The sequence below is a fragment of the Phyllobates terribilis genome, unplaced genomic scaffold (assembly GCF_046119375.1).
Source record: "Phyllobates terribilis strain yellow unplaced genomic scaffold, ASM4611937v1 Scaffold_7__3_contigs__length_470593459, whole genome shotgun sequence".
Classification (NCBI taxonomy): Eukaryota; Metazoa; Chordata; class Amphibia; order Anura; family Dendrobatidae; genus Phyllobates; species Phyllobates terribilis.
In genome coordinates this window covers 415,086,196-415,101,960 of record NW_027362767.1, presented here as the reverse complement: position 1 = coordinate 415,101,960, position 15,765 = coordinate 415,086,196, and the positions used below count along the sequence as shown (strand labels likewise).

General features: G+C 49.5%; 1 protein-coding gene across 1 annotated transcript in view; it reads left to right on the top strand.

The window, feature by feature from the left end:
• MSH5 (mutS homolog 5) overlaps nt 1-15,765 on the top strand; it is a 74,260-nt gene that overhangs the window by 49,515 nt on the left and 8,980 nt on the right. The window contains exons 10-16 of the mRNA XM_073638005.1: nt 7,351-7,489; nt 8,533-8,595; nt 8,680-8,808; nt 10,118-10,190; nt 13,809-13,918; nt 14,445-14,525; nt 15,673-15,760. Coding sequence (XP_073494106.1) covers nt 7,351-7,489; nt 8,533-8,595; nt 8,680-8,808; nt 10,118-10,190; nt 13,809-13,918; nt 14,445-14,525; nt 15,673-15,760 — 683 coding nt within the window. The remainder of the gene's footprint in view (nt 1-7,350; nt 7,490-8,532; nt 8,596-8,679; nt 8,809-10,117; nt 10,191-13,808; nt 13,919-14,444; nt 14,526-15,672; nt 15,761-15,765) is intronic.

Here is a 15,765-nt window from a genome sequence, read left to right as displayed (position 1 = left end):
GGGGGTAGTAGTCTCGTGGCGGTGACCCGGTCCGTGCCCAGGGAGTCAAACTGAGTGGCTGGCAGTCTTGGTAGTTGTTGTTTCTGTGTCGGCTACGCCACCCGTTGATTTGCGGTCACAAGGCCGCCGCTGCAGAACAGTCCGCTGAGGCCGGTAGTATGGGTGCAGCGATGGTGGTATAACCCCCAACGGGAGGGGTATGGCCTCAGGGCAGCTAACGTGGATGATGGGGGTAGCAGGAACCACTCAGAGACGATGCGGTGTAGTTCAGGGTCTTTACTGGTGACAAAGATAGACCCTCCCGGAGTACTTGCTAGCAATCGGGGCCTGGTCAGTCCTTGAGCAGATGGGATCTCCCCTGGCCAGGCGGAGTTGTAGGCCTTCCCAACTAACTGTACTCTTCTGGCTACCTTGCTAGAGGCGGGTAAAAGTAGCCCACGTCCCTGAGTGTACCGTGTGGTGCTCACCCGTATGGCCGGTGACTCGGGGCCTTCTAATGGCTTCCGCTCCACGATGGCGGTGCTGGTCCCACGCGTGTGACCGTGCCTTCGGGTTTCTGGGCCAGAGGACCTGCAATCCCCTGCCGGTCGGTTTCTGCTGCTGGGTAGAGATTAGTCCCCACAGCCTCGGACTCCGGGTCCGGTGATACTTCTCAGTCAGGGCGAGCTCTGCAGCTGCCAGCCCCTGACTCCTTGTAACACTGCTCCCACAGAGCTCCTGATGTTCTGTTCCTATATTTGCTTCTTTTCTCTGTCTCTACTTCTTCTCTACTCACTAACCCTGCCTCAGCCCTAGGTTTATATAGGGGAAGTTCTTCCCCTCCCAGGACTGGGCAGGAGGTGTGGCATGCATAGGATCCCTGACCAAGAGACCTCCCACCTGCTCTCAGACGTAATATCTCTATCACTGTGGCAACCAGACCCCTGGGGTGTCACAGATACACAGTTGATAGTCCTACTGAATAGACTGTTAAAATTTGTATTATGACAAGAAAAAAGCAGCTAAGTAAAGAAAAATGAGTGGCCATCATTACTTTAAGAAATGAAGGTCAGTCAGTGCGAAAAATTGGGCAAACTTTGAAAGTGTCCCCAAGTGCAGTTGCAAAAACCATCAAGCGCTACAAAGAAACTGGCTCACATGAGGACCGCCCCAGGAAAGGAAGACCAAGAGTCACCTCCGCTTCTGAGGATAAGTTTATCCGAGTCACCAGCCTCAGAAATCGCAGGTTAACAGCAGCTCAGATTAGAGACCAGGTCAATGCCACACAGAGTTCTAGTGTAGCGCCCCGAGGGTTCGGCCGCTACAGGGGTATTGCACCTCAGGCCAGAGGTGTGATATTCCACTCCCGGGTAAGGATGGAGTATGGACCAGGGCTCAGTTAGCTGCATGCAGCACACACACCCCATTTCCGAGGGACAGCTCAACGGTGCTCCCACTAGAAGTGCAGGCACGACCGACCATGTCCCTGCTGGAGTGGGGAGGGAGGGGTGGAACACCCAGTGCTGTAGGGGCAGATAGGGGCGGTTCCTGAGCGTAGGTAGGAGCCCATTGGTTGCTGGTCACCTGGGCTCATGGCTAGAAGGAGGTATAATAGGTGGGCACCATCTTAGTTCTGGGTCAGTTCAGCCAGAGGAGAAGACAGGGAGTAGAGGCTCTGTAGGAGCTCTACTCCAGGAGGGCCTAGTGAGAGGCCGAGGAGGAGGTGAAGGGGAGCTGAGATTCTGGCTCATCTCAGCTCCAAGAGAACGGAACAGAAAGGAACAGAACAGGAACTGCAAAGAAGGAGAGACAGAGAAACAGAAGGGCTCGGGAACAAGAAGGTGGAAGGGACCCTAAGAACCCACGAGAATCCAGGGTGCAGGGTCAGGCAGATTAAGGGTACCGGATCCCAAGTTGGTGGAGCAGAAACAACCCTCAGCCAAAGACCCGTCGCCGTGATCATCTATTGGTGCGACACCTCATCAAACCTGCTAGGAAGGCACCATATAGGACAGCGGAGGACGGGGCCCACGTTTAACCGCACAAGTCCGCGGCAGCTGGACAAAAGTGGGTCACTGGTGAGGCAGGCCAGAGAAAGGATTTAAGGGGGTCCTGTGCCATGCTCCTGAGCTGCCTGGGAGTTGACCGAGCCCCTCACCTGGTGGACGCAGCACGGTTCGGGCGGTCACTGCTGACAGAAGTGACCCGGAACAAACGAACTGTGAGTAAAGACCCTGGACTGTAACTTGTTGTCTGTGTGCTCCTTCGCGCCTCCAGCACTATCAGCACCGGGACTCGCACTACCATCACTCCCACCATCCACTACACTGCCCTGGGGCTGCATTCTTCCCGTGGGGAGTCACATCACCTCAGCTGCACCCATCATCAGCCCCAGCGGACTGCCTTGCAGCGGCGGTTCCTAATAACCGCAATCCACGGGTGGCGTAGTCGGACATTATCTCAAGTACGTAGCAGACTACCAATGGCCTGACCACCCTGAGCCGCGGGACCGGGCCGCCACTACTACTACCCCCGTCGTTCCCCTGTCGCCCGGATCCGCGTGCCCCACGGCCCAGGGGGCGAGTCAGCTTTGGCGTAGTCGGCAGGATCATTACCAACCCGCCACAAGCGGGTATTGCGTGCCTGGAGAAAATTGCACATGTACCTTAAAAAGAAGTTTCCCGCCATCCGGAGTCGTTTCCCGCCATCCGGAGCCGATTCCCGCCATCAGACGCCATCTTGGACCGTTTCCCGCCATCTTCATCCGTCTTTCCCGCCCTGGCAGAGCGGACGCCATTATGTGTGCACCAAAAGACAGCAGGAAGCCACCTCCCATCGTGGGCCAGGTCCCAGAATGGCGCCAAAGAAGGGGCCCGCCCCCGCCAGCCATGAATGCAGCAGTGGAGATGTCTATCAACATGGGGGGGGCTGCCCCTGAAAGTGATTGTCACCAAGTTGCCCCGGGGCCGCCCCCAATGGGGGTGGGAAGAGAAGAAAACTGCGGGGCAGGGGGTGGTCTGGATCAGTCCAGACAGACCGCACCCGGGAATGGACGCCCTGAGCAGCACCAGTCTCCTGGCTCGAAGCCTGCTGCAGGCCGAACCGCTCTGCAGCCTGGCAGAAGTCCTGGCGCAGCTCCCCAGAGATCCGGAGCGTGCGCAAGCTGCACTGGAGGACCTGGAGCGGAGGATGGTCCGGGCGCAGCAAGATGCACTCACAGAGTGGAGAAAAGAACTGGCCCGGCAGGCCGAGACCCACCAGCGACAGACTTCAGCCGCACCCCGCGGTTTGCCTGCCTCGGAGGACGGCGCAAGAGGAGAGAGGACCGGAGGCGACGTTGCGGAGGGAGCCGCGAGGATTGAGGCAAGTGAAGGGGACGTCACCACCCCAAGCCCAGCAACCGCAAGCCTGCCCCAGCCCCCAGTCGCGGCACCCGAAGCCCCACTCACCGCGCCTGTTGCCGCGCCGCCACTACCTCCAGCTAGGCCTCAAGCGGTGAGCGCCGCGGCCACGCCCCGCCCGTCGCCACGCCCCTTGACCCCGGGCGCCGTAAAGCGAGAAGCGTCATCGGCCTGGTCGCAAGGCCTGGATGACCCGGGCGCCATCGCTGAGCCTGCGCCCCTGTCCCGGACGGGACTACCACCTAGCGCGACCGAGAGACCCCTGGCCTGGTCGCAAGGCCGAGTGCCCCCGGGCGCTGCCCCCAGATCAAGTCCCTCTACCATACCACAACTGGGTGTGGACTTGATTGCCCATCATACCAGTCCGGATGGACTGCCCCTGGAGTGGCCGGCCGAAGTCATCAGCAATCAGCCATGGAAGGCCCATCCCCCGCGCGAGCCTCTGTTACCGGCTCCAGAACCCGTGGAGGTCCCCCTACCCCCACTGGAGGACATCCAATTTGCGTGGGACCCCACCGGCGAGAACTTGATGGGGTTCTCCCAAGAGACCCGGGCAGACGCGGTCCGTCGTCTGGAGGCCTGTCACCAGCAACTGGCGACCTTTGAGCGGGAGCGACGAGAGAGGCGCGTCAGGGAGGAACGGCTCCAAGCCCAGAGTGCTGAACAAAAACGTAAGGCCCGTCAAGACCCCAAAGCTGCCCGTGGTCCCCGAATCACCGGGACCGTAGTCAAGTTCCACATGGAGAACGGCTGGGGCTTCATCAGGGGCCCAGAAACCGCAGGCGACGTCTTTGTGACCCGCAGGGACGTGGAGAGTCATCTATCTGAGGGACATCGTGGCCGTGACCTATACCCTGGTGATGTGGTCGCCTTTACCCGCCACGTAGGTGCAAAAGGACCATACGCCCTACATGTCCATCGGCTCACTGAGGAGGAGCTACAATACCGCGGCTATGAGGAGAGCCAAGAGGACCCGGACGGGTCTGAAGAACCATATGAGGAGGAAGAAGGAGCATATGGAGGACACCGCTACTAGTAAGTAGCAAAGTACCCGTGTACATAGTTACCCGTCAGGGTATCAGAACTGTTTTTGGGACTGTTCCCGTCTTGAAAGTGTGGTCCCCGTTGGGACAAATATTGAACTGCTACCTGTGTGCCCCTCATCCCCTACCAGGCTGAGGACTGTGAGCAGCCATTCCCTTCCCAAAACTGGCCGAGGACTGAGAGCGGTCAACCCCTTGTATATAGTTGCGCTTCCTAAAGCGCCCCCTACTGGTTTTATACAAAAACCGCAACGTCTACCTCAAGATTTACTGGACTGTTGCACCTTTACCTGGTTGCAAGTTGCACCGCAGCCAAGAATCCAAGAATGTGCTTTACTTAAAAATGTGTTACATGAGAAAGTTTTATATGCTGCTAGAAAATGTTTTACATAATTTTGAGACCGTTTTATATGATAAGTGACAAAAGAGTTCCAGAGGCATTAGCAAAGTGTTTTGTGGTAGTGGCAAGAGAAGAGGAGTGTTTCCCATAAAGGGAATTGAACCATGTTACCTGTTTTCTGATGTGAAAAGTTATTGAAAAAGTTTTTGCATGTCCTGTAATTATCTGTTTTTGCTCTTTTCCAGCCCGAGGACGTGCTGTGCTTTACCAGGGGGGAATGTAGCGCCCCGAGGGTTCGGCCGCTACAGGGGTATTGCACCTCAGGCCAGAGGTGTGATATTCCACTCCCGGGTAAGGATGGAGTATGGACCAGGGCTCAGTTAGCTGCATGCAGCACACACACCCCATTTCCGAGGGACAGCTCAACGGTGCTCCCACTAGACAGAAGTGCAGGCACGACCGACCATGTCCCTGCTGGAGTGGGGAGGGAGGGGTGGAACACCCAGTGCTGTAGGGGCAGATAGGGGGCGGTTTCTGAGCGTAGGTAGGAGCCCATTGGTTGCTGGTCACCTGGGCTCATGGCTAGAAGGAGGTATAATAGGTGGGCACCATCTTAGTTCTGGGTCAGTTCAGCCAGAGGAGAAGACAGGGAGTAGAGGCTCTGTAGGAGCTCTACTCCAGGAGGGCCTAGTGAGAGGCCGAGGAGGAGGTGAAGGGGAGCTGAGATTCTGGCTCATCTCAGCTCCAAGAGAACGGAACAGAAAGGAACAGAACAGGAACTGCAAAGAAGGAGAGACAGAGAAACAGAAGGGCTCGGGAACAAGAAGGTGGAAGGGACCCTAAGAACCCACGAGAATCCAGGGTGCAGGGTCAGGCAGATTAAGGGTACCGGATCCCAAGTTGGTGGAGGAGAAACAACCCTCAGCCAAAGACCGGTCGTCGTGATCATCTATTGGTGCGACACCTCATCAAACCTGCTAGGAAGGCACCATATAGGACAGCGGAGGACGGGGCCCACGTTTAACCACACAAGTCCGCGGCAGCTGGACAAAAGTGGGTCACTGGTGAGGCAGGCCAGAGAAAGGATTAAAGGGGGTCCTGTGCCATGCTCCTGAGCTGCCTGGGAGTTGACCGAGCCCCTCACCTGGTGGACGCAGCACGGCTCGGGCGGTCACTGCTGACAGAAGTGACCCGGAACAAACGAACTGTGAGTAAAGACCCTGGACTGTAACTTGTTGTCTGTGTGCTCCTTCGCGCCTCCAGCACTATCAGCACCGGGACTCGCACTACCATCACTCCCACCATCCACTACACTGCCCTGGGGCTGCACTCTTCCCGTGGGGAGTCACATCACCTCAGCTGCACCCATCATCAGCCCCAGCGGACTGCCTTGCAGCGGCGGTTCCTAATAACCGCAATCCACGGGTGGCGTAGTCGGACATTATCTCAAGTACGTAGCAGACTACCAATGGCCTGACCACCCTGAGCCGCGGGACCGGGCCGCCACTACTACTACCCCCGTCGTTCCCCTATCGCCCGGATCCGCGTGCCCCACGGCCCAGGGGGCGAGTCACTAGCAGCAGGCACATCTCTACAACAACTGTTAAGAGGAGATTTTGTGCAGCAGGCCTTCATGGTAAAATAGCTGGTAGGAAACCACTGCTAAGGACAGGCAACAAGCAGAAGAGACTTGTTTGGGCTAAAGAACACAAGAAATGGACATTAGACCAGTGGAAATCTGTGCTTTGGTCTGATGAGTCCAAATTTGAGATCTTTGGTTCCAACCACCGTGTCTTTGTGCGACGCAGAAAAGGTGAACGGATGGACTCTACATGCCAGGTTCCCACCGTGAAGCAGGGAGGAGGAGGTGTGATGGTGTGGGGGTGCTTTGCTGGTGACACTGTTGGGGATTTATTCAAAATTGAAGGCATACTGAACCAGCATGGCTACCACAGCATCTTGCAGCGGCATGCTATTCCATCCGGTTTGCGTTTAGTTGGACCATCATTTATGTTTCAACAGGACAATGACCCCAAACACACCTCCAGGCTGTGTAAGGGCTATTTGACCAAGAAGGAGAGTGATGGGGTTCTACGCCAGATGACCTGGCCTCCACAGTCACCAGACCTGAACCCAATCAAGATGGTTTGGGGTGTGCTGGACCGCAGAGTGAAGGCAAAAGGGCCAACAAGTGCTAAGCATCTCTGGGAACTCCTTCAAGATTGTTGGAAGACCATTTCTGGTGACTACCTCTTGAAGCTCATCAAGAGAATGCCAAGAGTGTGCAAAGCCGTCATCAAAGCAAAAGGTGGCTACTCTGAAGAACCTAGAATATAAGACATATTTTCAGTTGTTTCACACTTTTTTGTTAAGTATATAATTCCACATGTGTTAATTCATAGTTTTGATGCCTTCAGTGTGAATGTACAATTTTCATAGTCATGAAAATACAGAAAAATCTTTAAATGAGAAGCTGTGTCCAAACTTTTGGTTTGTACTGTACGTCAGCTATATTTTACATGCAGTTTTGATAATTTTGCACCATTTTGCAACTGTTGCGTTTTCTACTACTTTCCCTCCCCATCAGATTGTGGTTCATGAGGCCGACACGGAGCCAGGCGGAGCTGACATCTCGCCTCGATGTGATTGAGTTTTTCATGGCGCCGCACAACCAGGAAACTACCAACAACATTCAGGGCTGCCTCAGGAACATTAAAAACATCCCCGTGAGTACGACCTTCATTGATCCCTCCCTGGATAGGTCCAACATTTGTATATCAGGCTGAACAAGACCACGTGATAGCGCCTGAGCATTCCTCTGCTGGGACCTCCCAGTGATCAGCTACGATCAGTGGGGAAACATAGCAGTAAGTGTTCAAATACCCTGCAGCGCCACCACAGGGGAGACTAAGTATTACAGAATGTCTATTAATATCAATAGCTAGTCTGTGTGATGCAGAACAGAACGGATCCTCCAGACCAAGAGATGCTCTTTAAAACGCTCTCCAGTCTGACCAAGATATCCTGGCCCCTCTATTAACTCAGAATTTCCCACAGTAAATAAGGGCCCCCCAGGAGCATCTGTAAATTATTTATAGCTTCAACTGCTTATAAGGATTTAGAGGGGGTCCCTATCCACAGGATGTATGATCCCCTGGGTGATTGGAGCGAGGGTGGGCATGCTCGACCACTGCGATCCCCTGTGTGATTGGAGTGAGGGTGGGCATACTGGACCACTGCGATCCCCTGTGTGATTGGAGTGAGGGTGGGCATGCTGGACCACTGCGATCCCCTGTATGATTGGAATGAGGGTGGGCATGCTCGACCACTGAGATCCCCTGTGTGATTGGAGTGAGGGTGAGCATGCTGGACCACTGCGATCTCTTGTGTGATTAGAGTGAGGGTGGGCATGCTGGACGACTGCGATCCCCTGTGTGATTGGAGTGAGGGTGGGAATGCTGGACCACTGCGATCTCCTGTATGATTGGAGTGAGGGTGGGCATGTTCGACCACTGCGATCTCTTGTGTGATTGGAGTGAGGGTGGGCATGCTGGACGACTGCGATCCCCTGTGTGATTGGAGTGAGGGTGGGCATGCTGGATGACTGCGATCCCCTGTGTGATTGGAGTGAGGGTGGGCATGCTGGACCACTGCGATCCCCTGTATGATTGGAGTGAGGGTGGGCATGCTGGACCACTGCTCCATTCATTTCTATGGGACTGATGGATCGGCTATTTCCATTTTACACCGCTTGCTTTTCTTTCACCAGCTGATACTAAAACGCATGACCCTCTCTAACACCAAGGTGACCGACTGGCAGTCCCTGTACAAGGTAGGTTCGTCTCCGTTGGTGGCGCCTATTAGTCTGCTAGTGAATATCCCTTACTTCTCTCCTTCCGCTATCCTGCTCCTGCAGACCGTCTACAACGCTGTTTGTATAGAAGAAATCTGCCGCACGTTGCCGCAGTCCGTGACTCTGTTCAGCGGCATCGCTTCTGCTTTCAGCAGTGACCTGCACTACATCGCCAGCGTCATCAGTAAAGTGGTTCGTATCCTGAGACTTTCTTATTATCCTTTATCTACATATAAACCCTCCGGTTCCTTATTTTACCTATAGTTAGATATGAGAATGACCCTATCCACTTAGATCCATATTCTCATCCATGGATACCGATATATAATGTAATATTCTGGCTACCTGCTGCCACCACTAGGGGGAGCTTATATGCTAACTGCAGACTGTTATACATTGAACTCAGTAATAAGACTGTATGCAGGGGCTGCAGGTAGCCAGAATAGTTTTATTGTCAATGGTTGCTGTCATTTCAACAAACGTTGCATAAGTCAACAGTACAAGTGAATATGAGAAACATTGTAATATATCTTATCAGAGAAATCTGCTTCTTTCACCATTGATGAGACATTTCTTCTCTTCTCTCTGCCTCATAATCTCATCACTCACTCAGAAAAATAGCTGTACTCCATTTTGGTCAAAACAAGATAGACTATCAGCTCACTGAGGGATCAGATTACAGCTGCTTATTAAAGGCTATGGAGAGGGGAAGAGAAGCAAAGGTTGGAGCAGAGTGAGAGGTAGGGGCACATACACACTAAGGCAGTGCTGCTGCTTTCTAGTATGTATTTATCTTATCACAGAGCTAGATTAACAGCTTCACTGCTCAGTACTGTAGTATAATGCTCTTTATGCAACTTTATTGTAAGTGTATTATCTCGTTTCAGTGTTGAATTCACAGCTACAATGCTCAGTACTGTAGTATAATGTCCTTAATGCTGCTTTTTTGTAAATGTTTTATCTTACACCAGAGCTGGATTCATAGCTACACTGTTCGGTACTGCTGTATGATGTCCTCTATTCTGCTTTCTAGTCAGTGTTTTATCTCACTCCAGAGCTCGGTTCACATACAGTGCAGTGTTTTATGTGACATCAGTGCTGGATTCACAGCTACACAGTTCAGTATTGATATATAATGTCCTCTGATCATGTGCTACATAGAGACAGAAGAGCAGGAATCCCTCATATCTGTGTGTGCCGTGTATGGGAGACATCATAGCAGTTGGTCTACACCTACTAGCTCAGAGAGAACTGAAAATTAGAAATAGAGTCTGCAAAGGAGAAAAAAATGGTGAAAAATGCAGGATCAATGGTAAAATTTACCTGAAAGTGCAGGCACACTATAAATCTATGTCTATGCTGAGGCTTTGGAGCTCTGCATCAGCATAAAGCGATATTAAGAAAATTAATCTGCACAGAATTTTGGAATGTTCTTATTTTTCTCATGCATCGTTTAAGATATCACTGAGGTCAAACTTTTCTTTTGTGTTCCTTCACCCAGGTGGATTTCGAAGAGAGCGTAAGGGAAAAGCGATTTTGTGTCAAGCCACAAGTAGATCCAACCATAGATGACAGTAAGTGACATTTCTGAGGCCGTTGCATCAATATTTTATCTATATGATCCACACAAATCAAACTCTGGCCCACAGGGTGATTATATTTGGCCCGCAACTTCGGCACTACCCCCTCATTATTCTGTATGGAGGACTATGTGGGGCCATTATACTGTATGGAGGACTATATGGGGCCATTATACTGTATGGAGGACTATGTGGGGCCATTATACTGTACGGAGGTCTATGTAGGGCCATTATACTGCATGGAGGACTATGTGGGGCCCATTATACTGTATGGAGGACTATGTGGGGCCATTATTCTGTATGGAGGACTATGTGGGGCCATTATACTGTATAGAGGACTATGTGGGGCCCATTATACTGTATGGAGGACTATGTGGGGCCATTATTCTGTATGGAGGACTATGTGGGCCAATTATTCTGTATGGAGGACTATGTGGGGCCATTATACTGTATAGAGGACTATGTGGGGCCATTATTCTGTATGGAGGGCTATGTGGGGCCATTATACTGTATGGAGGACTATGTGGGCCAATTATTCTGTATGGAGGACTATATGGGGCCATTATACTGTATGGAGGACTATGTGGGCCAATTATTCTGTATGGAGGACTATGTGGGGCCATTATACTGTATGGAGGACTATGTGGGGCCCATTATTCCGTATGGAGGACTATGTGGGGCCCAGTATTCTATATGGAGGACTATGTGGGGCCATTATACTGCATGGAGGACTATGTGGGGCCATTATACTGTATGGAGGACTATGTGGGGCCTATTATTCTGTATGGAGGACTATGTGGGCTCATTATACTGTATGGAGGACTAACTGGGGCCATTATTCTGTATGGAGGGCTATGTGGGGCCATTATACTGTATGGAGGACTATGTGGGCCAATTATTCTGTATGGAGGACTATGTGGGGCCATTATACTGTATGGAGGACTATGTGGGCCAATTATTCTGTATGGAGGACTATGTGGGGCCATTATACTGTATGGAGGACTCTGTGGGGCCCATTATTCCGTATGGAGGACTATGTGGGGCCCAGTATTCTATATGGAGGACTATGTGGGGCCATTATACTGCATGGAGGACTATGTGGGGCCATTATACTGTATAGAGGACTATGTGGGGCCATTATTCTGTATAGAGGGCTATGTGGGGCCATTATACTGCATGGAGGACTATGTGGGGGCCATTATACTGTATAGAGGACTATGTGGGGCCATTATTCTGTATGGAGGGCTATGTGGGGCCATTATACTGTATGGAGGACTATGTGGGCCAATTATTCTGTATGGAGGACTATGTGGGGCCATTATACTGTATGGAGGACTATGTGGGCCAATTATTCTGTATGGAGGACTATGTGGGGCCATTATACTGTATGGAGGACTCTGTGGGGCCCATTATTCCGTATGGAGGACTATGTGGGGCCCAGTATTCTATATGGAGGACTATGTGGGGCCATTATACTGCATGGAGGACTATGTGGGGCCATTATACTGTATGGAGGACTATGTGGGGCCTATTATTCTGTATGGAGGATTATGTGGGCCCATTATACTGTATGGAGGACTATGTGGGGCCATTTTTCTGTATGGAGGACTATGTGGGGCCCATTATACTGTATGAAGGACTATGTGGGGCCTATTATTCTATATGGAGGACTATGTGGGGCCCATTATACTGTATGGAGGACTATGTGGGGCCCATTATACTATATGGAGGACTATGTGGGGCCCATTATACTATATGGAGGACTATGTGGAGCACATTATACTGTATGGAGGACTATGTGGGGCCCATTATACTATATGGAGGACTATGTAGGGCCCATTATACTATATGGAGGACTATGTGGGGCCCATTATACTATATGGAGGACCTTGTGACTATGTAATCAAAATAAAAGTTTAAAGGTAATGTTCATCCTTATGTACAGCAGCACGGCGGCCCCTTTACTTATCCGATATCTATATGATCCACACAAGTCAAACTCTGGCCCACAGGGTGATTATATTTGGCCCGCAACTTCGGCACTACCCCTTCATTATTCTGTATGGAGGACTATGTGGGGCTATTATACTGTATGGAGGACTATGTGGGGCCCATTATTCTGTATGGAGGACTATGTGGGGCCATTATACTGTATTGAGGTCTATGTGGGGCCATTATACTGCATGGAGGACTAGGTGGGGGCCATTATACTGTATAGAGGACTATGTGGGGCCATTATATTGTATGGAGGACTATGTGGGGCCATTATACTGTATGGAGGACTATGTGGGGCCATTATACTGTATGGAGGACTATGTGGGGCCTATTATACTGTATGGAGGACTATGTGGGGCCCATTATACTGTATGGAGGACTATGTGGGGCCCATTATACTGTATGGAGGACTATGTGGGGCCCATTATACTGTATGGAGGACTATGTGGGGCAATTATACTGTATGGAGGACTATGTGGGGCCCATTATATTGTATGGAGGACTATGTGGGGCCATTATACTGTACGGAGGTCTATGTGGGGCCATTATACTGCATGGAGGACTAGGTGGGGGCCATTATACTGTATAGAGGACTATGTGGGGCCATTATATTGTATGGAGGACTATGTGGGGCCATTATACTGTATGGAGGACTATGTGGGGCCCATTATACTATATGGAGGACCTTGTGACTATGTAATCAAAATAAAAGTTTAAAGGAAATGTTGATCCTTATGTACAGCAGCACGGCGGCCCCTTTACTTATCCGATCAGTGGGGGTGCAGGCAGTTGGAGCTTCACCAATCTAATATTCATGTCTCGTCCTAAGTAATGGTCATCAATATTACCCTCACCCTGACATAGGACGTAATATTGCATCCTACGTCAGATATGGGAGTCTGGAGCTCAATATTTGACAGCGGCATAATTTTTCGATAGAAAAATAAAAGTTAATCCTTAAAACAAACCAATTTTTTTTTCTTATGTAAGAAATTTCCACATTTTTTTTCACCACTTAGAAATTTTTTTTTGGAAGTTTGGTATCACAGTAATCGTAACGACCTACAGAATCATTTTGCCAAGTCCAATTTACCCTATAGTGAACGCCGTAAAAACAACTCCCCCCCCCCCAAAAAAAAAAAAATCAAAAAACAAAAAACAAAACCTGGCAGAATTGTGTTATTTTACCACTTGGAATTTCTTAATTTCTTACTTGTTTTTTTTTTCAGTACATTGTATGGTAAAATGAATTTTGTCAATCAAAACTACAACTCGTCCCATAAAAAAAACAAGTCCTTATATAGAAAAAAAAAATTGTCTCTTTGAAGAAGGAAAGGAAATAAGAAAAAGTGTCTTCAGGAGTTAAAATCTCAAAAAAAAACAACTTTAAAGAATAAATTTTTTTTGTCACCACTAGGGGGCGCTTTGGACTTACTGTGTGTTGTTCTGGATATGTTATGTGCTCTGGCACTTTCAGTGTTGTCATAGGCTCGTTCTGTGGTTATGTAGACCTGTTAGTGTTAGGAAACTACAACTCCCAACATGACCGCTAGAAGCAAATATCAATAAATGAAAGTGACGGTATTGCACTTACACCTCTCTGTTCACCTGTGCCAGAGAAACGCCGGATGCAGGGGCTGCCGGACTTCCTAACAGACGTGGCCCATAAGGAATTGGAGACCTTGGACGTTCAGATCCCGTCCTGCTGTGTGCTCTACATCCCGCTGGTGAGGAACAACTACGTGCAATAAGACAGACGACATCTGGGCGCCCGTGCCTCAGGCGTAAATGCGCTGGAAGGAAAGTGGCGGCACAGAACGGGCGCAGAGTCGAGGAGGCACAGGTCAGGGACTCACAGAGACATGGCTCCTCCAGCTGTCCGTGCATCTGTGAGCCCACCCAGGACAACCTTACATCTCCTCGAAATAAGCCATAAAGGTCACTACTGGAGACAAGCCAATCTCTCCAAATTTAATTTCCAGAATATCTGATTTGCATCTAATAAATTTGGTATGAATCAAAACTTTGGGAAGTAGTTAAAAAAAATAAAATCTTTTATTCTCTTCTTCTCTGCGTCCCACCCCATACTTCTCCACCGCTCCTCCGGCCGACTCATCTGTCTCCTCTCCTATCTTCTTCTCTTAACTAGGCCCCGCATGATCCTCGGGGACGGGCATGTAGACGTTACTAGGGAATGACAGCAAGCAGAGATCTTAATAATAGCAATCATTTATGGCCCTTTATCGCCTTCAGATTGGATTCCTGCTATCCTTCGAGCGTCTCCCGCAAATGCAGGAAAAAAGCCACTTTGAGATCGATGGTCTGGATTTCATGGTGAGACGTTTCTTAATTTTTTTCCTTTTTTAATAATTTATGTTTATTAAATGATGAAGCCTCGCAGTGTATTACACATACAGTATATATAATTATATACTATATGTCGTATACATTCATTCCCTGGCATATCCTTCTCTGGGTGCTGCCCTCTGCTGGCCAGAATCAATATATCCACTTATATTTCCGGTTCTTCCCATGTTATATAAAGGTGTAACCAGTTATTTGTAGTCTTTGCTGTATATTTTAACCCATTGTGCAGTCATTAGTGACAGGGTAATTTTTTTTATTATATGTAGGGTACGACGGGCGCTCCTATCTATGTGTGGATGCAGCTAAATACCTATAATGGTTTCATATCGCATTAAAGGGATTATCCAAAACTTTCTTTAGAATAGGTGATCAATAACAGATCAGTGGGTGTCCGATAGCTGATCAGTGCCAGGTATCCGACCCCCATTAATATCATATTCGAATCCTATCCTCAAAAAAAGTCCTGGACAACCCATTAAAAGGGTTTATTCCCATCGTCACATATAGGCACTGTTGGATAGTGCTCATAAAAATAAGCACTTTTGCAATTTACTGTTTGTTAATATTTTCAGTCGTTCTTGAGATATTAACACTTTTCTTTTGTTTACAGTTGGTTGCCTAGGAGACCGACCACCATGTCAGTTTAGCAGCGGTGGCCTAACATTCAAAGGGCTTTCAGGCTCTTTTCTTTGAGCTTGTAAGCATTGCTTTGAAGCTGGCCAGGATCCTGGAGTGTTAGCTAGCTTCAGTGCAGTGTTTACAAGCTACACACCAGCGGTGGTCGGTCTCCAAGGCAACGAGCTGTAAAACTAAGAAAAGAGTTAATAGCTCAAGAACGATTCAAGATTTTAATAAACAGTAAATTGCAATAGTGCTTGTTTTTCCAAGCTTTATCAACTGACAATATCGTCTGTAAAAATAGGAATAACCCTTTAAGGTCTCCTTCACAAATAATTAAAAATTGCCTTAGAAAATGCCATGTTATCCTAACCAAAACCATCAAAATAGGACGCTATGTTCAGTGATTCATCCATATTTCATGTGTACATTATAGCGGTGGTAGACTTGTATTCACATCCCAATAATCTGTGTAATATCTTTTTGTCTTGAGCAGTTTCTGTCGAATGATCGACTCCATTACAGAAGTGCCCGGACCAAAGAGCTAGATAAAGTCTTGGGGGATCTCCATTGTGAGATAAGAGGTCAG